This window comes from Plecotus auritus, assembly GCF_963455305.1.
Source record: "Plecotus auritus genome assembly, chromosome: 7".
Classification (NCBI taxonomy): Eukaryota; Metazoa; Chordata; class Mammalia; order Chiroptera; family Vespertilionidae; genus Plecotus; species Plecotus auritus.
Genome location: NC_137774.1, coordinates 100,039,601 through 100,063,044, shown reverse-complemented (window position 1 = coordinate 100,063,044; position 23,444 = coordinate 100,039,601). Strand labels below are relative to the sequence as shown.

Here is a 23,444-nt window from a genome sequence, read left to right as displayed (position 1 = left end):
CACATTCTGGTCTTTTCTTGCTGATGCAAGGCTCTCATTCTGAACAACAGTGATAAAGCACTGTTCTGCATAGATGTCTGAATTTATTGAGGTATATAAAATTGTTTGTCTTCCTTGTTTTCTGTCATTTTTATTATTGACCTTAATTTTCTCATTTTAAGTTTGATTTCTAGTATAAACTTACTAGAGTTATTTTAAAATTAAAGTGGGGTTTAGGGGCTCTTATTGTTTAGTGAACAGAATATGCATTTTTTGACCTCCTTTAGTAAATTTTTTTCTTCTGGTTCATAGCTATGTTTTGGAGAGTTGAAATTATAGAATAAATGGCCTTTGACTTGTGAGGTGTTGTTCCAATTCTTATAGTAGTATCTCTTAGAGCTATAAATTTGCTGCCTTCCCATACATTTTCTTTCCTCTATTTGAAAAAGGGATGATCATGTAAATAAACATTCCTAAATTTACAAGAGGTAGTTCATTTGTTTATTCATTTGCTCATTGATTCAGCAAACTTTTAACCAATGTCTGTTGTGTACTATGGTTTATAATAGATAATGGGGAGACAGAATTGAATAAAATATGCTTTCTGACCTTGAGGACATCAGATTAACATATGGGCTATTTTAAAGTTAAAGAGTTAAAACATTGTCCCCTGTCTTTGTTGTAAATTGGTAGTGAGATGTAGAGATTTGATCAGATTCAGTTTCAATTTTTTTTCTACCATCAGGAAGATCAAAGTTTGTCTCTCTTTTTGTGATGTTAGCAGCAGTTGAGGATCCTTGCCTTGTTCCAGTAATTCATTAGGAGTTGCATAATGATTATATTTGAATTCTATAATTTCTTCTTTATTTGATGGAATACTTTCAAAGAGAAAATTCCCCTTGTTAGAGTTGACCCTCATTATTCCCAAATTCCATATTTACATACTTTCTACTTGCCAAAGTTTATGTTCCTGATGCTTTCCCAATCATTCACAGAGATGTGCATACACAGAATAGCAAAAAGTTTGAGTCACTTGATGTGCCATTTCCAGGTAAAGTTGAACAAGGTGACGAAGTTCTGCCTTCTTGTTTTACTTTGGGGGCTTATTGTGTGCTTTTTTGGGGGTGATTTTGCTGTTTAAAATGGCCCCCAAACATAGTGCTGAAATACTGGTTAGAGTTCCTAAATTCAAAGAGGCTGTGATGTGCTTTATGGAGAAAATAACATGTGTTAGATGAGCTTAGTACAGGCATTAGTTATAGTGCTGTTGGATGTGAGTTCAATGTTAATGACTCAGCAAAATAAGGTATCTTTTAAACAGAAACACATTAAAACAAGGTTATGTATTGATTAGCTTATGAAAATGTGACGAGGCTTGCAGGACCCTAAGCCTGTATTTTTCCTAGGAGCAGTGGCTCAGTGTTGGCTGTTTCAGTGTTTGCAATAACTTTATGGAACCTAACTACTGTGCATCAACTATTTTTAGTTTTGCTAAGGACAGAAGAATATCCTTTTTTAAAAATAGATATAAAAATACGCTGTAGAAAGTTGGCATTCATGGAAGTAGATAGTCATTAAGAGGGTTGGTGAGACCTTTTCTGGGGCAAGTTTATTGCTCTATTCCCAACACCTTAGACTGTGTCTGGTACAGGGTAAATACTCATTATTTGTTGAATGAAAGTAAGTGCCCCGCAAAAGAACATGACTTTCCTTTGTGGCTTGGATTTTAAAATTTAATATCATTCCTGTGATTGGGGCTTGTAATCAAGTTTATGTTTATAGATAGAGATTGAGATGGTGAATATTTCAGTAATATAAATTTAGTATGACCTCTACTTGATTTTTGATTCCCATCATGCTTAAAGGGGCAGGAGGTGAGGGTGATCCATGATTTTTTGGGTGTACGTACTATAATGAATGCTTACCTGTCTGGACATTTTCAAATTAAACATTCTTTCAACTATTGAGACTCATTAGCTATGATAAGGGGTATGTCAATGGGAATATAAATTCACCTGTGAAATTGAAAAGATGAGGCACAAAAGACATTTTGAAGACCTACAAAATAATCATCCTAATTACTGAAGAACAGTCAGACCTGGATAATTAGAAAATTTATTTATTTAGACTTTCAGTAATATATATATTAAAAATTTATATTTTAATAAAAGTTCTCATTTAAAATTTGATTTATTTATAACCGATTATAATATAGTATGTTTTGACACTTCTCTGCTAAGTTGCTTCCAAACTTAGAAATATTTTTTGACTACAACTCATGGAAATAAATTCGCCACAACCTATAGAAATTTATTTTACCTCGTGACCCAGTGATACATATACATTCATATAAAAAAAAAAACCAAAGAAATTTCATTAAACACAAGTGTTCGTATTACATATGTGCACTCCATTTTCTTTTCTATTTGAAACTATTTCTGAAAAAAACTGCTGCTTAACAACCCACTAATGATTCATGATCCACAGTTGGAGAACACTGCTCTAATTGAACTGGTGATTTTTAAAGGCGAGAATATCCTTGCTTTTAATAGGAATATACAAGGGACATCACTCAAATCAGGTTTCAAAAATGTAAAGTTTTATAGATGATAGTTACTAAATATTTCTGAGACAAAATAAGTTTCTGTGGTATGTAATTGAAATTGACCCCCCCCCCCTTTTTTTTTTTACTAGCTTCAGCTCTTAGGGTTCAGCTCTTTGGGGTTAGCTGGCTTTTGGGTGCTATGTTTGGCTCTTAAGGAGAAGAGTCCAGCCTACTTCTCTGGTCTATATGTCGATCTCCATTTTTGACATTACAGTTAATGATTTAGCTTTTAAAAATAAGTATTTAGTCTTTTCTAAGACAACCACAGTTGAGCTCATGCCAGAAACCAGTATCTGGGACACTTGCTGCTAATAGAAGCATATGATGTAACAGCTAGCCCTCACATCACAAATATCCTTACTCATTTAGATTTAGGAGAATCCTAGGGACATGTATTGTAATTTTTATAAAGACTGAATAAGGCATTTGAAACAGTGAATGGGTCATTTCATAGAGTAAATATGGATTTTTTCATTTACGATAATAAAGCAGTGAGAAATCAATGCTTTGACAAGTAACGTGAAGAAATTAATTTTTAAAACGTTCATTCCTTATAATTTTGTATTTTAAAGAACATTGAATAACATGCTGAACATGAAAAGATATCTACAGAAACTTATTAAATGTTACAGGTACATAGAACAATTCTATATTTATTGCAAAAATAGTTTAGAAGCTAGGTAGAACTAGCTCATTAGAATTTACTTGAAAACTTTAGCTAGCTCTGGGTGTTTTTACAAGAGGCAGAACATACTATACTGATATGTTCTCACACTACTTATTCTGTTTTATGTAGCTGCAACCTAGAGGAGGGCCTTTGGCTCTGTAATATCCTAAATTATTGGGCTATGCAGATTAGAAAATGTGATTTTATGTTTTGAAGATTCATCAGTGATCATCAAATTAGAAGTATGCCAGTGGCCTACATTTCTACTCATATAATCAGATTATGTGTAATGTTTTTTGTATTTAGCAGCTCTTTTTTATCTTTATTAGTGGATGTTACTATAGCAAAATTGTAATTGTTTATGAAAGCAAAGCAATTGATTATTTATATTAATTCATCTATTCTCGAGGACAATTTGAAAATGCATCTTTTTGATAAATTTAGTCTAATATATACTTGAATAAGTCAATATGCTGAGAATAATTATAGAATCAAACAATTTATAAATGTTTTGTTAATATTTATTTATGCATGATCATGTAGCTTTATGCACATTAACTAAATGCATATCCATTCTTTTTTTATTGTAGAAGGTCTAAAATTTCAGTTAACTTGTAATATGTCTTGTAAAAGTCAATGTGTTATAAGAAATTATAAGCCTGACATATTTCTATGAAACTTTCTTCTCTCAATTTTTATTTCTATGGATGACTGATTTTTTAAGTTTTAGAGCTGTATTTTTTCACTTTCTTTTTTTAAGTTTTGAATTTAAAACTTCTCAGAAATTTGTAATCATTTCTATTGAATGGCAACTGTAGCTATAACACAATAAAGACTAGGATTATTTGTGAGCTTTTTAGCAACTGGTATTTTAATAGACACTGAATCTTGTATCTACTTATATTTGTTTTTTTTTGCTGGACTATTAGAAAGCAGAAAAATAAATTTATTAAGTATAGGTATTGAACTGCATTTTGTAAATTAGGAGTACATAGTTTATTTCTAACATTATTTTACTTTCTGATTTCTCAGTCCTTTTGTAGTGTGTGTGTGTGTGTGTGTGTGTGTGTGTGTGTGTGTGTGTCTCTATTGTAAGCTGCCCTAAATACTTTTCTATAACATTGTTGGCTTTTAAGTAAAGTACAGATGTTATTTAGTTTTTAGAATACATCATGTACTTAGATTGTTTCAAAGTAATTCAGTGAGAAAATAAAATAACAATATGCATTTCAGTAGTTCTTAACTTTTTTAGGGTCATATATTTTGGTAATTGGTTGAAAGCTATGGATTTTCTCTTAAATTTTTTTTTTTAGTTTATTAATCTTTAAAGGAAATGGGGTGCGGGGGGAGAGAGAGAGAACAGAAACATCAATTTGTTGTTCCACTTATTTATGCATTCATTGGTGGATTCTTGTATAGCCCTGAACAGTGATTGAACCCACAATGTAAGATGCTCTAACCAACTGAGCTACCTGAGCTACTCGGTAGGAGTTGGATTTTCTCTTAAGAAAAATGCTCAGGAGGTCGATGGATTTCAGCTTTAAGAACTCTGCAACTGTCTCCAATATTGGTGACTCTTTATTTTCATTCTAAGCAAAGCAAAGCAATGCAAAGCAAAATAAAGCAAACCAAAACAAAAACTGTGATTTGTAGAGTCACTTAATACTTTACTTTTTAATCATTTGAAATATTCTTATCAAGGCTTGAAAGTGTTTATTTAAATTTATTTTAGGATGAAAATTAGTTTGTTCATAAAATTTTTTAAAAAAATATATTTTATTGACTTTTTACAGAGAGGAAGAGATAGGGATAGAGCGTTAGAACATCGATGAGAGAGAAACATCGATCAGCTGCCTCCTGCACACCTCCCACTGGGGATGTGCCCGCAACCACGGTACATGCCCTTGACCGGAATCGAACCTGGGACCTTTCAGTCCGCAGGCCGATGCTCTATCCCAGGGGTGGGCAAACTTTTTGACTCGAGGGCTACAATGGGTTCTTAAACTGGACCGGAGGGCCGGAACAAAAGCAATGGATGGAGTGTTTGTGTGAACTAATATAAATTCAAAGTAAAGGAGTGGAGGGGAGACCAAGAGAACCGGATAGAACAGCCGGATCTGGCCCACGGGCCGTAGTTTGCCCATGGCTGCTCTATCCATTGAGCCAAACCGGTTAGGGCAGTTTGTTCATAAAATTAGTAATTTTATTAAATTAATGCCTATATAAAGTAAAATATTAAAATAATACTGAAATATATAAGTTATTGCCTCTTCTCTCCTATCTCCAGTCTTTGTATTTTTTAAAAGATAAAAACACACCTTTTCATGATAAAACTCTCAACATACTAACTATGGAAGGAATGTATCTCAACAAAATAAAGTTCATCTATGACAAGCCCACAGCTAACATCATATCAATGGCAAAAAATTGAAAGCTTTCCCTCTAAAATCATGAATAAGACAAGGATTCCCACTCTCACCACTTTCATCACAGTACTGAGAGTTCTAGCCAGTTCAATTAGGCAAGAAAAAGAAATAAAAGGTATCTGAATTGGAAAGGGAGAAGTAAAATTTTGTTTGCAGATGCATTATATTTTAACTAGAGGCCTGGCACACGAAATTCGTGCATGGGTACAGTCCCTTGCCCTGGCCTGCAGTCAGGGCCATCTTCCCTGGCTGCTGGCTGCTGGCCCCGTCCCCCTTTACCACCCTCCCCTGGTTCCCCGATCACCCAAATCGGAGCCTGCTGGCTGGGGAAGGAGCCAAAAGGTTGGCCAGCAGGCTCTGATCTGGCAATCAAGTCCTGTGGGCTGGGGCAGCTCCTGTGTTGAGCATCTGCCCCCTGGTGGTCAGTGCACGTCATAGCTACCAGTCGTTCCACTGTTCAGTTGATTTGCATATTACCCTTTTATTATATAGGATTCTATACCTAAGAGTACTGAGATTTTAACTCCCACTTCCCCTTCAGTCTTTAAATGTTTGGGTAGTTATGTTTACTTCATCTATTGTTTAGTTTTGACACTTTAAATAATGTTCTTACATTTCTATTTTTCATTCTAGCAAATTTTATGTTATCTCTTTACTTTGTACTTGGTAAGGTACAGATATTCTTATCCCTCCCTATTCTTCCTTCTACCTCTTCTATTCCCCCTTATCAGCTGAGTGTCTGTCAATTGTAGTGTTAACAGTCAAGGTTGAAAAAAATTATATTCTCTTCGATCACATATATCTTGCATTTGTGGGGTGTAATATGGATTCTAAAAGCTGAAAATCAATTAACCATTCTTTCACTATTAGGATTTGCAGTAGAACTAAGTAGTATTTTTGTGTTACTCTTCTTTCTTGATTAGCACTTTCTGGGCCCCTTTTTCTCTAGCTCAGGAAAATTTCTTTTTGAAAATTACCTAAATTTTCTTTGTCCTCTCTGTTAATTTCTATTAGTTGAAAGTTTGAGGTATTGAATGTCTTCTGTCTTTTTTCCTTTATTTTTTTGTTCCTTGTATTTTTATTTTACATATTAGAATTGTTGCCCCATTTTATTTTTGGTTATCGTTTAATGTGGCATTATTTTTTTTAGCCTGTATTTATTGTTGTTCTTCTCCAAAGCCTCTGAATATCTAATGATTTTCATTTTAGTTTTTGTTCTCTTCTGATTTTTGAATGATTTGCTTCCTTCAGATTTTTTTTTTTTACTTGCTTTTTTTTTGGGTTATTTTTCTTTCATTATTAGCTTTCTTCACTCATCTAGTGATTCTTGATTGTCAGTTCGTGTTTGTGAATGATGGGTTAGGTTAATATTTCTGGGTAAGTGGTTTTGATTTTCTTGCTATCTTTTTTTCATCAATCTCTTGGAGACCTGTGTACATGGATGATGCTCATTGACCAGCCAATTCATAGGGTGAGCACTCAGGGAACCAGTCTTTAAGCAAGGAGTTTTTCAAAATGCCAGATCGGAACAGGTTTTACTCTCTGATGCCAACATATTCTCTTTCCCCAGTCCTCTCCTCCTCCCCATTTCCCTTTGGAACTTTCTTTGGTTTCTTTAGAGATTTGTTTTTGTTTCTTTCTTTTACATAGCTTCCCTCCACTTTTCACTGCTGCTTACCATTTCACCTATTTCCTTTAGGAAGCCTTTCTGGACTTCTGTCTGGCCTTACTCAGCTGTGGTCTTCTCTGACACTTAGTTTGGGCATTAGCTTCCTTCATTGTTTCATCTGTCAGTACATGCTTCTTCCATCTTTCTAAAGTTTGTTAATATTTCTTATCTCCCTCTAAGTCTCTGTATTGATAGTAGATGTACCAAGTTACTGATAAAAATCGAATATTGCCACAGAAGAGTATATCATAGTAAGAACACCTTGCAATTTTGTAGATTAATGATTTGTATTTTTTTTTTTTTTTTGCTGTGTCTATATATAGTCTTTCTCTTTATACATGTCTTGAAACCTGTGTACATGAATGGGGGTTATTGACTGGTGGGTCCCCCCACTCCACCTTCAGTTTGTTTCAAATTAGGCAGCATTGAGGTGTTGCATACACTTATAGTATGGGCTGGCAAGGGGCAGCTGACCTACACTGCAGATCTACATCGACAAGCACAGACTAGACTTTGGGAGGTCGCAGGATTAGCAAGAAAAAAACTAGAGGTAAAGTGGATAAGAGGTAAAGTGGACCTCAGGAATACGATTCTTTGTAATCATATTCTTTTTACAGCACTTACTAATTGTATGATGCTGGTCAAGTGTAATTTCTCTAAATTTTAGGGTTTTTATTGGTAAAATTAGGGATTGCAATAGTATCTTATGATTGTGAGAATTGATGAGTTAATCTAAGTACTTAGCAGAGTAAGTGCTCAGCAAAGGGCAACTGAAAAGAATTTAAATAAAACATCTAGGTTACTGGATTTTATTGAAAAATTAGAATATCTAGTATTCTTGAATGGTAAAGGTTGTTTGCGGCTGAGTCATGTCTGCCCCTTTTAAAATGGGGTAATTGCTTTCCAGTTTGCCATAGCTCCCAATATTCCTTTTTTTAAAAAAAAATACATTTTTATTGATTTCAGAGAGGAAGGGAGATGGAGAGAGAGATAGAAACATCAATGATGTGAGAGAATCATTAACTGGCTGCCTCCTGTATGCCCCCCGCCCCCCCCCATTGGAGATCGAGCCCACTGGGACCCTTCAGTCTGCAGGTCGTAGCTCTATCCACTGAGCCAAACAGGCTAGAGTCCAATATTCCTTATTGTCTTACACTTTGTTTGTTTCATTCATTTATGTTATCTGCTTTGCCATTTAGGCATTTGGATTTGTGACTCTGAGGCTTCTGGTATCAGTTATAGCTAAAAGAATATCTAGTTTTTAGAACTGAGTTTTCTTTGGCATTAGAATGAATCAGTACAAAAGGCAGAAATATAGACAGTATTAGAAGAATAATTCAGGCAAGGGAATGCCATCTCATCGAGGAAGTGACTTAGGAACGCTTGTCGCACTTTGGTTGGCATATGTGGGGTTTGGTGATGTGCTTCAGGTGAATGAAGAGCCTGTTATGGGGTCTGATGATATGTAACCGGGAGGGCTTTAGATAGAAATCATGCAGCTGAAGCCTAGAAATGTTCAGAGGTGGAAATAACTCATTTATGAATCTATAATAGCTGATGACTGACCTAAGTGCCCAGCAGTGTGCTAGGTTCAAAGATCACAGTTACATAAAATAAGAGTCCTTGTAATCAGATACAATAAGTAATTATCATACTGTGCATAATATAAGAGTATCTTTAGAAATCTCCTGGTCTAATCCTCCTATTTTACAATCACTAAAATCACTAAAATAAGATTAGACAGATTAAGCCTTGTCTAAAGTTTTATAACTATTTGGGATTCCAAGACTCCTTTTTTTCTAATCCTGTGCTCTTTCTAGTATTAGACAGGCAGCATTAAAGAGGTCTGGATAGCAAAGATCCCAAGATCTGGGAGAAGGGCTCAAGGATTGGGACTTAGGTATGAGGGAAGGTTATGTTACCTTATATAAGTTACTCTTAGAAGATGGGAGCCAGAGTTTCTTCTTGGGGGCTTGAAGAAGTAAGTGTCCATGTCAGAGAAACCCTTGTGGCAAGGAACTGTAGGCAGCTTCTAGCAACTGCAGGTACCCTGTAGGACCTGAGGGTGGCTTTCATCTGGAGAGCTAGCAAAAAGCTGGGCCCCTCAGTCATGCACTGCAAGGTTATGAATTCTGCCCACAATCTGAAGGAACATGCAAGAGGATTCTTTCCAACTTCAGTCCCCAGATGAGAATCAGCCTAGCTGATACCATGAATGAAGCCTGTGAAAACTCAAGCAAATAAGCAAATGACTCAGCTGAGCCATATCCAGACTTCTGATCCACGGATACTGTGAGCTAATAAATGTATATTGCTGCTAAGTTTTTGATAATTTGTTATGCAACAATAGAATACTAATACTTTTGAGTCCAAGAATATTGTATTTTTTAGTGTAGTGTCATTATATAATAAACACAATACTTTGCCATCTAATTTGAAATACATAATCTACACTCCATTTAAAAGCATGATAGTCACTGCAGTTTGTGGTATGCTGGGCAGCAGTGTGAAATGATGAGTGCCATATAGGATCTCTCGCAACTGCTCAACTGTTCTCTTATAGCATAATGCAGCCATAACAATACATAAACAAATTAGCATGGATTCTTCATAAAAATTTATTTATGAACACTAAAATTTTGAATTTTATATAATTTTCATGTGTCGAAAAATATTATAATCCTTTTATTTCCCCAACCATATAAAAATGTAAAGACCATTCTTAGTTTGCAGCTTGTACAAAATAGGCAACAGGCTGGATTTAGCCTGAGGTTTGGCTGGAGTTTGCTGACCATGGCTGTGGACAAACTTGAAGGCAATTCTGTTTTTTTTTTGTTTTTTTTTTAAATCTTTATTGTTGTAAGTATTTCAGGGGTGGGCAAACTTTTTGACTCGAGGGCCACAATGGGTTCTTAAACTGGACCGGAGGGCCGGAACAAAAGCATGGATGGATTGTTTGTGTGAACTAATATAAATTCAAAGTAAAGGAGCGGAGGGGAGAGCAAGAGAACCGGATAGAACAGCCGGATCCCCGGATCCGCTGTAGTTTGCCCACAGCTGACTTAGGTCCTTCTTTTTCCTCTATTAACCTCTTCCAGCCTGCTTCCCCCTCCCCCAGGCCCTCACCACCCTATTGTCTGTGTCCACGGGTTTTGCATATATGCATACAAGTTCATTGGTTGATCTCTTCCCACCCACCCTCCCCTGCCTTCCCTCTGAGGTTCAACAGTCTGTTCATGCTTCTGTGACACTGGGTCTATTTTTTTTTTTTTCCAATTCCAAGTGTTTTACTTTATTAAATAAAAAAAAGAGCCTCCATCTTAAATATCACTCACATATTGAGAAGGGAGAGTGTTCATTTGTTCACCATCCTGTTGTATCATAATAGTCTCTATTTTATCCATTTCCAATTTCTTCACTGGGTCTATTTTTGATAATTAGTTTATTTTTTTCATTAGATTCCACATTTGAGTGAGATCACGTGATACTTATTTTTCTCTGACTGGCTTATTTTGCTCAGCATAATGCTCTCCAGGTCTAGGCAATTCTAATATTATTTGATAGGTACTATCATAAGGAAAGTATTAGCATTATTTGAGATTCTTAAGAAAATATTTTAATAAAAATACAATTTGTTAAAAATATTTAAAAAACGAAAAATCTTTTATTACAAGTTTATGGACAGTTTCCTGAATGTGGTAAACTAGATGAAGTAAAGTAGGAAACAGCTTCATTTCTCACCAATTAGTACAGTTGGCCCCTTGAACAATGCAGGTTGGAACTTGTACATGGATTTTTCTTAATTGATCCTTGTAGTTCAATTTCTCTGCACAGGTGGAGGGAGGGCTGACTGTAGATAATTAATAGATATTTGGCACCCCCAGCCACTCATGTTTTTCAAGGGACAACTGTAAATACTTTGATTATTCTTCTTCACTCATAGATGATATCCTAATGAGTTCTGCCCCATTCCATTTCTTCAATTTAATAGGACTTTAACAACTGTTTAATAGTTTTAAAATCCTGTTTTCTAATTTTAGTATTAGAGTCATCTTGGAATCTTTTCTTTGTTTCCCAGTTGTGGGTACATTCACTGCTTATTTGCATGTATGGTACTTTTTAACTGTATGTGGACATTATGAATTCAACATTGTTGAGAGTCTTGATTTTTTGTCTTTTCAAGTATGTTGAAATACATTCTGATTCTGACGGATAAAATGAACTAACAAGCAAAAAAGACAGACTTACAGATAGAGAGCAGGCTGACAACTCTGAGGGGTGGGGTGGGTTGTGGGGTTGGGTTGTGGGGTGGAGGAATTCAGAAAAAAAGAAACAAAAAGGAAAAGCTCTTGGGCACAAATAACAGTGGTGATTGCTGGGGGCAGGGGAAGGAGGTGGAAGGAAATAGAGGGAGGTGGAGGAAGAGAAGTGTATAGAAGGGGATAAATGAGATGGAAGGAGACTTGACTTGGGGTGGTGAACACACAATACATAGTACAGATGATGTGTTGCGGAATTGTGTACCAGAAACCTATATAATTTTGTTAACTAATATAACTACATTAAGTTCAATAAAAAGGAAAATAACATTTTAAAAAAGTATGTTGAATTATGTTCTGAATGCAGTTAATTTAATTGGAGTTATCCTTAATCCTGTCCAGGCTTGCTTTTAGGCTTCAGTTGGAACAGTCTATAGTAGTTCTTTCTCTAGGTTAGCGATTTTCAGCCAGTGTGCCACAAGAATTTTTAAAACCTTCAATACTTGATTATTTAGTCAGGGGCACTGACCTCTTTTCCCTTAGATTGTCAAATAAAAAAAAAAAATGACAATAGCCAACACAACAATAGCCATCTGGTGTGAATGAATCAAAATTATACCTTTTTTTTTTTTGTCAGATTGGCAAAAAACATACTTTTTGGTGTGCCGCAGAATTTTAGTAATTAAGTTTATGTGTGCCATGAGATGAAAAGGGTGAAAATCACTCCTTTAGGTTATGGTCTCTACTCTTAAGACTTGGTCTTTGTGATGTTTCATCTGAACTCCTGGGATATTAATGAGGTTCCTCCATGACTAGACAAGAACTTTAAGGTCTTCCAGCACTGTGCAGCCTTTAGTGTCTCTGTTCTTTATTTGTCCCATTAGTAGCCATTGTCTGCTAGGTATTGCAGAATATTGCCCCTCACATATGTAGCCTAGCCTTCTACCTTACCATTCCCTAGCCCCCAAACTGCACAACTGCCTCATCTTCAGCATCATGTCCTACAAATTTCACTCACTTCAACATCCTCGAACACTGATCTGTGATCACTGTTTGCTGCCTGAGCTTCACCTGCCTGGGCTGTAGTCAGATAATTTTCCCTAGACAGACAGCTTGGGCGAAGGTGAGACCCACCTTTCCTGTTTCTCATTTTTCAAAGATCAGTCTTCCCTGCTTAGTATCCAATGCTTTAAAGCAAGTGCTTCGTATGTTTTTGTCTAGTTTTATAGTTATAGCAGGAAGGGAAGTTCAGTATCCAGTTACTCCATTATGGCAGAAAACAAAATAAATAGTATATATATGTCAAACTCAATTCTGTTTTATATATACCAAACAGTTGCTTACAGCTTCACCTGCAAAATAGAGTATGGTAAATATAATACATATATATTTTTATAAATAGATTGGATGTTAGGACTAATTGCATATTTGGGTGGGGGTTGCTAAAAATCAGAAAATACTTTTTGTTTAAACCCTTGTTATGAATGCATTATATAATAAAATAATTTCTGAAGTAGGAATAAAAAGGCCTTGATATTGATCCTAGTTTCTATACTAGTGAGTATCTATTTCAGTCAAAGTGTCTTTAATTGCAAATAATAGGAATCAAATTGTTCAAGCAAAAATAGGCACATTTAAGCTTGCAAATTTACCGCAGAATTGAGATATGGTTGATGGGTGAAATTCCTAGAGAACATGAATGGGGCAGAAGTCTCCAAAAGCTTCGAAATTTTTCTTTGAGCTTTAGTGTTTTCATCAGTATATTAGAAAATTAAAAACCTACCTTCTCTATCTAATAAGGTTGCTGACTGCCAACATTTCTTAACCTTGCCAAATTACTGTATACTTATTTTTTTAAGGCCTAGTTCAGATGTTACATAAGAATTAATTCTTTTTCTTGATAGGTAGCAAGAATGATCTTTGTATTATCAATTCTGAATACCATTCCCATGTACAACTGGTGGGTAATAAATATTTGAATAAATGAAGGTCAAATGAGAATATGTATTTGACGAAGACTTTGGAAATTAAGTGTCTGAACATGTGGAAGATATTTTTATTAAGACCTTTTACCAATTTGCAAAGTATTCTCTTTTTCTGCTTTTAAATTGAAAATCTTATAGTAACTTATTGGAATTTTTATAGTTTTTTTTTTTAATTGAAGTGATTTTAAGTTGGAAGGTCTAGGTTAGTGAATGTATATTGGCTTATGAAACACTCAGTATATTTTTGTTACTTACTTAATTTTAAGAAGTAACTGAATCCTTAATTCTTTGTTTTGTTTTTGTGAAAACTCTGTATATTCTTTATAGGAATAAAGAATAATGGTTAATTTAAGAGTCAACTGTGGTTTGGTTTATAGTGGGCATCAGTTAATAGCAATAATGCATTGCCTGAACTTGTGTTATTAATTTCCCCAACATATATTTTTTAATTCTCTAAGTTGACTAATTTTCTTGTCTAATTATTTTAGTTCTCTATCAAGATCAGCGCACATCATTGAAAAGAAAATTTTGAAGACATGTTTTGCTGAAAAGACAACTGAGAAAAATCTTACGAATGGGATGAACACGCACCAGTTAATTGACTACCTACTGCAATTTGAATGTTAACATTACCTGCCTGGTACAGTTACCTAGTGATGTACCTATTCTCACAATACCCTATTTCAGTGTGCTTGTCTTGATTAAAGAATTCAAAGTGGAGTACCGCAAACTTGATATGGATAATAAAAAGAAAGACAAGGACAAATCAGATGATAGAATGGCACGACCTAGTGGTCGGTCGGGACACAACACTCGAGGACCTGGGTCTTCCTCCTCTGGAGTTTTAATGGTTGGACCTAACTTTAGAGTTGGAAAAAAAATTGGATGTGGCAATTTTGGAGAATTACGATTAGGTAAGACTCTTTTGTTTATTCCTTTATGTTGCAAGCATTTTTTTAAAAATGAAAGACACTTTCTAATGAAAATGATTTAGTTATTTGTTTAATTTATTGCAATAATTTTAAAGAATATGAATGTTGTAAATTTTTTATGTATGAATATATATTTGTAAGGAATTCCCTAATTTATGAATATTTACTTGAGATTAGCCATTCAGCATATGAGAAAAAAAGGAAGTAAATGATAAAGTCCAAGCAGGCTGAAATAGGTGCCAGGAAAGTCATTTCAGTGTATACCTTAGGAATGATATTTAGGCTACTTTTTCAGATTTGAAAACATTAGTAACTGATTACTTTGGGAGAATATGTATGGCTTAAAAATCAGTAAAACTTACATGGTAATTTATTCACTTTCCCTCCCCCAAGTATATTCAGGGTGGGGCTCAGGGTGGGGGACACAAAATACCGTTTTAGTAACCTATCTAACAAAAGGGTAATATGCAAATTAACCATCACTCCATCACAAAGATGGCTGCGCCCAGTCCTCTCAGCCCTGCCGGAGTCCCCAGGGGGGGCGGCTGCTGAGAGCAGGCAGCGTGAGCGGCTTGGCTGAATGCTTGCTTCATCGCCATGGGCGCTGACGGGAGGAGCAACCCTGCAGGGCATCTGGCAGGCCTCACAGCCCTTGGCGGGTCAAGGACGGGATGAATCATGGAGCCCCAAGTGCAGCCTCCAGTGGTGCCAGATGATCGCCTTGCCAGTGCATTCGGAGAGCGGGGTCTACGGCACAGCCCTCCTCTGAGCCTCATGCTGTTAAAGAGGCTGGAGGTCCAGGTGATGCAGTTCAGAAACCACACATGCAGGGGAAAGCCTGTACTGCCCACTGCCTCATGGTCACCTTTTGGGGAGGACCCTACCTTTCAACAGCCACTCGGCTTCTCTTCCCACCTGGGAGGATCACAGGCTCACCTGCCAGGAGTGGGAACTCTCGGGAGCACCCAGCGTATAGAGGGCCTCTCGCTCCTGCTTTCCCCTGCTGCTGTGTGTCCATGGGAGAGGCTAGCCTCTTGGGCAACTCTGCCTGCCCACACTGAGTGATTAAGAAGACATCAGCCCGGGGGCCTGCACAGCCTGTGGCTGTGGCTCCCTGTGAATGACCAGCATGCCTAACACACTGGCTAAGGATGCTGGGAGGCCAGGGGTCAAAACGACCTACACAAAACAGCTGCAGTGAAGGAGCGAGCCTCCTGTCAGCAGGTGGCATGGCAGGCGGGACACATCCTGGAAATGTACTGCGATAGGCTTGGGAAGTTACAGTCAAGAGCCAGTCTCCTGCCAGTCATTGCTTCTGAGGTGTAGCTGCCAACTCTCTCTCTCTCTCTCTTTTTTTTTTTTTTTAATATATTTTATTGATTTTTTACAGAGAGGAAGGGAGAGGGATAGAGAGTTAGAAACATCGATGAGAGAGAAACATCGATCAGCTGCCTCCTGCACACCCCCCACTGGGGATGTGCCCGCAACCATGGCACATGCCCTTGACCGGAATCGAACCTGGGACCCTTCAGTCCGCAGGCTGACGCTCTATCCACTGAGCCAAACCGGTTTTGGCGCTGCCAACTCTCTTGATTTTGTGTGTCCTTTACCCTTGGCACATGCATGCATGCACATCTGTGAGATAGATATATATATATATGACACACACATCCTACCTTTTCCCACATACGCAGCTCAGACACCTACAGGGAATCACCAGACATTATTCCATAGGTTCCAGGTAGTTGGAATTCCCTACTGAATGGAGTTAGGAGTGGAATTTATGATGTAACTAAACCAATTGCATGTGATGGCAGTGTCTGGTGGCCTGGCTGTCTTGGCAGCGACATTAGCCGAGCGCAGAACGCTTGTGTCGTTGCCCTGGCGATGAGACAAGCGTTCCGCACCTGGCCGCGGAGGGCCTCTGGCTGGGGAGGGCATTTGGGGGCCATGAGGCTGGCTGGGGAGGGCAGTTGGGGGCCATGAGGCTGGCTGGGGAGGGCAGTTGGGGGCCATGAGGCCAGCCAGTGAGGGCAGTTGGGGGCCATGAGGCTGGCCGGGAGGGCAGTTGGGGGCCATGAGGCCGGCAGGGGAGGGCAATTGGGGGCCATGAGGCTGGCAGGGGAGGGCAGTTGGGGGCCATGAGGTTGGCAGGGAAGGGCATTTTGGGGCAATCAGGCCAGCGGGGGGCAGTTGAGGGTGAGCAGACTGGCGGGTGTGGGGGGGCAGTTGGGGGCGAGCAGGCAGAGTGGTTAGGGGCGATTGGGCGGGCAGGCAGGCAGGTGAGTGGTTAGGAGCCAGCGGTCCCGGATTGCGAGAGGGATGTCCGACTGCTGGTTTAGGCCCGATCCCACAGCGACATCCCCCGGCAGTTGGACATCCCCTGAGGGGTCCCAGATTGGAGAGAGTACAGGCTGGGCTGAGGGGACCCCCCCCCCCTCCGTGCACAAATTTCGTGCACTGGGCCACTAATATTCTTATAATCAAGCATGTTTGAGAAACATTGGTACATTTAAATTTCTTACCTACATTTAAGGAAATTGAAAGTCAGGGAAGGTTATCTGCCAGATGTAACACAGAGATTTAATGACAAACTCAGGACCAAAACCTAGGCTTTTAACTCATATTGGAGGTAAGGCTGTGTTTACTGAACAAGAGAAACAAGAAGGAGGGCAACATGGTTATATGAGAGTCAGTATTGAGGTCCCTTGATGGCTCTGGTCAATGGACCACAAATAGTGGAAATTTTAGGAAAAACAACAACAACAACAAAAACTTGTTCATAAATTTTTTTTAGATCCAAACCTACTTGTTAGAAATAAGTTCACTTGTGTGTTTCTCAACTACTTTTCCTTTTCATCTTGTAAAATACCCTAATTCATACTTACTTTTTTGTTTTATTAGTGTGTTATGTTGTTAAATGTACTTTAAATCTTAAATTAGGCACTAGTAAAAGGTAATGACATACTTTGTACATAGCTGTAATATGATATGACTGGTGGACTCTTGCATTTTAGTAGGTACTCAAATATTTTAAAGGGTGCATGTTTGACATTTTTTATTAAAGGATATTGAATTAGATATTTTGAAGTTCTTAAACTGTTTCTGACTTTGGACTTAGAAAAATCAGTTTATTTACTTGTCTACCTTTAAGCAGCATCATCATCCATCCATTCAAAATTCATTGCATGTTTATCATGTATGAGACATGATAAGGCACCGATAATACACTGGAAAAATATAAAAATTGTCCCTGCCATTATGGAACACATAAGTCATGTAACCATTTGGGGCCTCAAATTCCTTAACTTTAAAATGGGATTATTTCCACTTTCTAGGCTATTGTGAAGATTAAATTTAGATGACAATATGAAGGGACCAGCACTTTGCCTGCATATTTTAGGAAAGCAATGATTCTGCTCCTTTAAAAGGCGATATCAAGATATTTGTTCTTTTTAAAAATTAAAATTATTGCACGTTTTATATGTATATGTGTGTATATATATATATATATATATATATATATATATATATATATAAATTTATATAAATTAGCTATACAGATGTATGTTGTTATATATATACTAGAGGCCTGGTGCATGACATTCATGCACGGGGTGGGGGTGTGGCCCTCAGTCCAACCTGCACCATCTCCAATCTGTGACCCCTCGAGGGATGTCCAACTGCCTGGTGGGATCGGGCCTAAACGGGCAGTCGGCCATCCCTCTCACAATCCAGGACTGCTGGCTCCCAACTGCTCGCCTGCCTGCCTGCTTGATTGCTCCTAACCACTTCTGCTTACCAGTCAGATCACCCCATAACCACTCCCCTGCCAGCTTGATTGACTTCTAACTGCTCCCCTGCTGGCCCGATTGCCCCTAACTGCCCTCCCCTGCCTGCCCGGTCACCCCTAACTGCCCTCCCCTGCAGGCCTGTTCCCCCCCAGCTGCTCTCCCCTGCAGGTCTAGTCCCCCCATCTACCCTCCCCTGCAGGCCTGGTCCCCCTCAACTGCCCTCCCCTGCAGGCCTCGTCCCCCCCAACTGTTCTCCCCTGCAGGCCTGCACGCCCCCAACTGCCCTCCCCTGCAGGCCTGGTCCCCCCAACTGCTCTCCCTTGCAGGTCTGGTCCCCCCATCTACCCTCCCCTGCAGGCCTGGTTGCCCCCAACTACCCTCCCCTGCAGGCCTGGTCCCCCTCAACTGCCCTCCCCTGCAGGCCTCGTCCCCCCCAACTGCCCTCCCCTGCAGTCCTGGATTCCCCCCAACTGCCCTTCCCTGCAGGCCTGTTCCCCCCCCAACTGTTCTCCCCTGCAGGTTTGGTCCCCCCAACTGCCCTCCCCTGCAGGCCTTGGTCCCCCCCAACTGTCCTCCCCTATAGGCCTGCTCACCCCCAACTGCCCTCCTCTGCCGGCCTGGCCACCCCTAACTGTCCTCCCTTGCAGACCTGGTCCCTCGCAACTGCCCTTCCCTGCTGGCCTGATCACCTACAACTGCCCTCCCCTGCTGGCCATCTTGTGGTGGCCATCTTGTGTCCAATGGGGGTGGCAATTTTGTGTGTTGGAGTGATAGTCAATTTGCATATTACCTCTTTATTATATAGGATTTATATTATATCTATTGTGTACATGACTATAATACTATAGTACTTTGGCCATTTTTATTCAAAACTGGTTTCATAGAATTCATTTCAAAATAACTACATGTATATACATATCTGCAGTATGTATATGTGTGTGTGTATACATATACATAAAAAATATCTAGTGAACCATTTTAACCAGGGCAATATGAGAAACTATATGTGCCATATACTGAATCTATATATGCTATACAATGAAAAAGTTGTTAAATACCCCTTTCTTTTGCAGTCTGTAAGCAGGCATAGGAATAAGATGATTTATTAATCCATCCATCCATCCATCTATTATCTACTTATCTATTTTTCTATCTGTATCTATTCTTTCTGTGGCTGTTTATTGAACATTTGTATATGTTTTTTTAAATATATTATCTATATTTTTATATGTACCTGTGTCTTATGTATATTTATAATATACAGTTGACCCTTGAACAACTATTAAATAAAGGAACATTTTATTCCATTTTTGAAGGCCCCAAATGAGTTCTCGGTACAGAAAAAGTTATTATAAGTATAATTCTTTCTATACTTGGATAAACATGCTAATGTTAAAAGCTAGTTTAGATTTGTTTTGTTAATTTTCACCCAAGGATATTTTTCTATTGATTTTTCTTTAAAGGTGGGGGCGGGAGGAGAGAGACAGAGAGAAAAATATCAGTGGGAGAGAAATAAATTGATTGGTTGTCTGGGGATTTGAATCTGCAAGCCAGGTACATGCCCTTGATTGGAATTGAACCCACGACCCTTTGGTGAGCTGGCTGATGTTCTGACCACTGAGAAGCACTGGCTGGGGCTGGTTTATAAAGTGCTTTTTTAAAAACCACATTAGTTTTTTCCATAATTATGGTGGATTAAGTGGAAGCTACACTGACACTCTCCCAGGACCAAACAGGAATTAAAATATAGAAAAACCATCTGGAAAATCAACTGAAGACTAGTTGGAGAGAACCCTTATAACTAAGGACATAAAGTGGAGACCACATAGAGACTGGTAGGAAGTGCAGAGGCACGAGAGGGCTGATCAGGCTCCACAGACAGCAGCTGAAGTTCTGGAAGGATATCTCAGCTGTGGGGGTTCACATTGAGAACTCCTGGGTCTAAACCCCAAGCTGGGCCCCCCATCCCAGAGCACCAGAACTGAGAAAGGTGCCCACATAATATCTGGTTGTGAAAAGCAGTGGAATTGCTGTCTGTCAGAAAGACAGCTGGAAATGCAGGCACCCTCTTAAAGGGCCATGCACAAAATTTTGTGTGCAGCCACTCACCTTGGGCTCCAGCAGAAGGAGGACACAGTGAAGTAGAGCTATGTGAGAGGATCCAGGGTTGGGGGGTCTGGGATCAGAGCTCAGAAGGCAGCCCAGCCACCTGGTTTCCTGTACTGAGTCATCCCCCCATACTGCGGAGGCCACCTTTCTCAGCCAGACCTTTACCATCTGGCAGCTTTTGCCCGAGGTGGGTGTGGGAGTGGGGGAAAACTGTTGTAAACCCTCTTGCTCCACCCTTTGGAGTTTCTGAGGCTCATTAAGAGACTGAGAATAACTATCAGCCTGCAGGCAGAGGCAGATCTCCGGATGCTTTGAGTCTTTGCCTGATTGGCTTCAGGACCCAGGGCTAGGAAAAGCAGACCTTTTTGCATAACTCATGGACACAGATAATAGTGTGGTGAAGGCTTGGGGTGGAGGGTGGGTGTCAGCTAGAAGTTTTCCTGGGGAAAAAAGGGAGACATCTGTAATACTATCTTCTATATATATAAGAGCCTAAGCAACCGACTGACTGAACGACTGGTTGACCGGTCACTATGATGTGCAATGACCACCAGGGGCCAGACGCTCAATGCAGGAGCTGCCGAGCTGCAGTGACTTGGCAGCTGTGGTTCTTGGGTGATGCACCCAGAACCAGAGAGGAGGGAGCCCAATTCCGGAGTGTGTCACCTAAGAACCGCCTTCTAGCAATCTGGGACCCCTCGGGGAATGTCGGAGAGCTGGTTTTGGCCTGATCCCTGCAGGCTAGGCCAAGGGACCCCACGGGTGCACGAATCTGTGCACCGGGCCTCTAGTCAACAATAAAGATAAATTTAAAAAAATAAAATAAAACCCACATTAAAATAGAGACATCTCAAACATTTGATTACTGGCACTAAAACTTTCGTGATTAGTATTGGGTAAAAAAGAGTATAAGGTATACATATTTTAGGTTAAGTGGCTTTCAACAAAGGTGCTATTAGCATTTGGGACTGGACAGTTTTTTTTTTGAGGACTGTTCCACACACTGCCTGGTGTTCAAACTGTTGGGCACTAACTAGGAGTTGCAGTTGCACAACCCCAAATACTCCAAGAAGAGACAGTATTACTCACTGTTGAAACTACTCTTCATGGTAATTATTTAAAAAAATAAGGTTGAACATTAAGAAAATTGGCCTTGACATTTTAAAATAAAACCAGGTAAACATTTTAAAGAATACTCTAAAAATTAATTTTAGATAAATGTTTTTACTGTCATTTTAATCTATTTTTTATTGTAAAATGATGAATTAATATATTTTTTATTTATTTTTTATTTATATGTATTGGTGGTAAGGCTTGCATTCTATATAGATGTATTTCTAGCTTAGGCAGTCAACTAAAACCCCTAGAAGTGTTTTTAACAGGCATTGAATGAGACAAAATATAGCTAGCCAAAATATAGTGTTGTATTGTACATATATTTGTTACTTTTTGTATATATTTTATATATTCTGTATACATTTTATACATTCTGTATATGATTTAAGATGTTTTGACATCTTGCCAAACATTTCTGGCTGGGGAGAGATTGCTTTTCCTGGGGCTAGCCAATTTTCAGTTGGGAGCAAGTTTTTGATCTGCAAACTAAACAGTCCAGAGCCATACCTCCTCTATTTGGCTTATACACTCCAGGAAGCAATCTTCTTTCTTAGTCATTCCTTGGCCAGGTATAAGACAACTGGAGACCCATCTATATAGCCCAGAGGCCACCGGAATTTTTTGGCATGACAATTATTTTAAATTAACCAATTCTAAACTATTTATCCTGTCCTGCCTTGCCTCTCCCTTGGAAACGAAAGGCCTAAGCTCTCTCCTTGCTCCTGTCTTTTTCCTCCTGACCAAAACATGATGCCTTCCATAACCCTAATACTAGGACCCTTGAGCATAATAAACTTTATTTTTCTGAGCCTCTTCTTTGTCCTCTTGTGGGTACACCTGACTAACCATCACATAAAAGAAAACAGCACATGGGTGTTACATATATTGGTTTATGAATTACCATATCTAAAATAAGATAACTTGACATAATTAAGTATGCCACAGTTTCCATAACTTCTTTTTTTTGTTTGTTTTTTCTCTTCTTATTTCTATACTAGAGGCCTGGTGCACCGATTCGTGCACTGGTGGGGTCCCTCGGCCTGGCCTGCGGTGATGGGGCTGAAATTGGCTCTTTGACATCCCTTGAGGGATCCCAGATTGCGAGAGGGTGGTTCTTGGGTGACGCACCCCAGAATTGGGATCCCTCCTCTCTGGCTCTGGGTGCGTCACCCGAGAACCACAGCTGGCATGTCACTGCAGCTCGGCAGCTCCTGTGTTGAGCGTCTGCCCCCTGGTGGTCATTGCACGTCATAGCTGATGGTTGGACAGTCGCTTAGGCTTTTATATATATAGAAAGCTCATAACTCTTATTGTATTGTTCATATTTAAGAATTGTTAAAAATTCTGCAAGCCTTATCTATCTATTATCTATCTATCTATCTATCTATCTATCTATCTATCTATCTATCTATCTATCTATCTATCTACTAGAAGCCCGAAGCACGAAGATTTGTGCAAGAATAGACCTTCCTTCTCCTGGTTGCCGGCATGCCACGGGCTCGCGCAGGTAGTCTGTGCAGCGGCAGCAGTGGTGGCAAGCCCTGTGTGCTCTGGTGCCGCTTCCTCCTCGCCCTCCTCCGGAGAGTTCCTCTGTGCAGCACTGGCGCTCCTGGGGAGGCGCAGAGGGGAAAAGGTGGGGGAAGCGAGGCAGGCGGGGAGGACTGGAGAGGTTGGGTGCGCTAGTGCGTTTCACTTTCCCATTGTGAATGTGGGATGCAACTGGCCCCCTTTCTCATCCTCTTCCTCCTCCACCCTCTGCCCGCCCTCCCTCCATGCCCATCGCCCCTCCCCTCTTGATTTGGCGAGATAGGGAGGGAGATCTGATAATTTGGGTTACTGTGTAGGTGGCCTCTTTCATCTATTCAAAACAAAGCTGAGCCACCTGCCACTGCCGCCACGGCTG

At 39.3% G+C, this 23,444-nt stretch overlaps 1 protein-coding gene across 4 annotated transcripts in view; it reads left to right on the top strand.

The window, feature by feature from the left end:
- Positions 1 to 23,444, top strand: part of CSNK1G3 (casein kinase 1 gamma 3) — a 119,288-nt gene that overhangs the window by 16,092 nt on the left and 79,752 nt on the right. For all 4 annotated transcript variants that reach the window (XM_080677936.1, XM_080677937.1, XM_080677934.1 and 1 more), the window contains exon 2: positions 14,079 to 14,504. In XM_080677936.1, coding sequence (XP_080534062.1) covers positions 14,327 to 14,504 — 178 coding nt within the window. In that variant the 5' untranslated portion in view covers positions 14,079 to 14,326. The remainder of the gene's footprint in view (positions 1 to 14,078; positions 14,505 to 23,444) is intronic.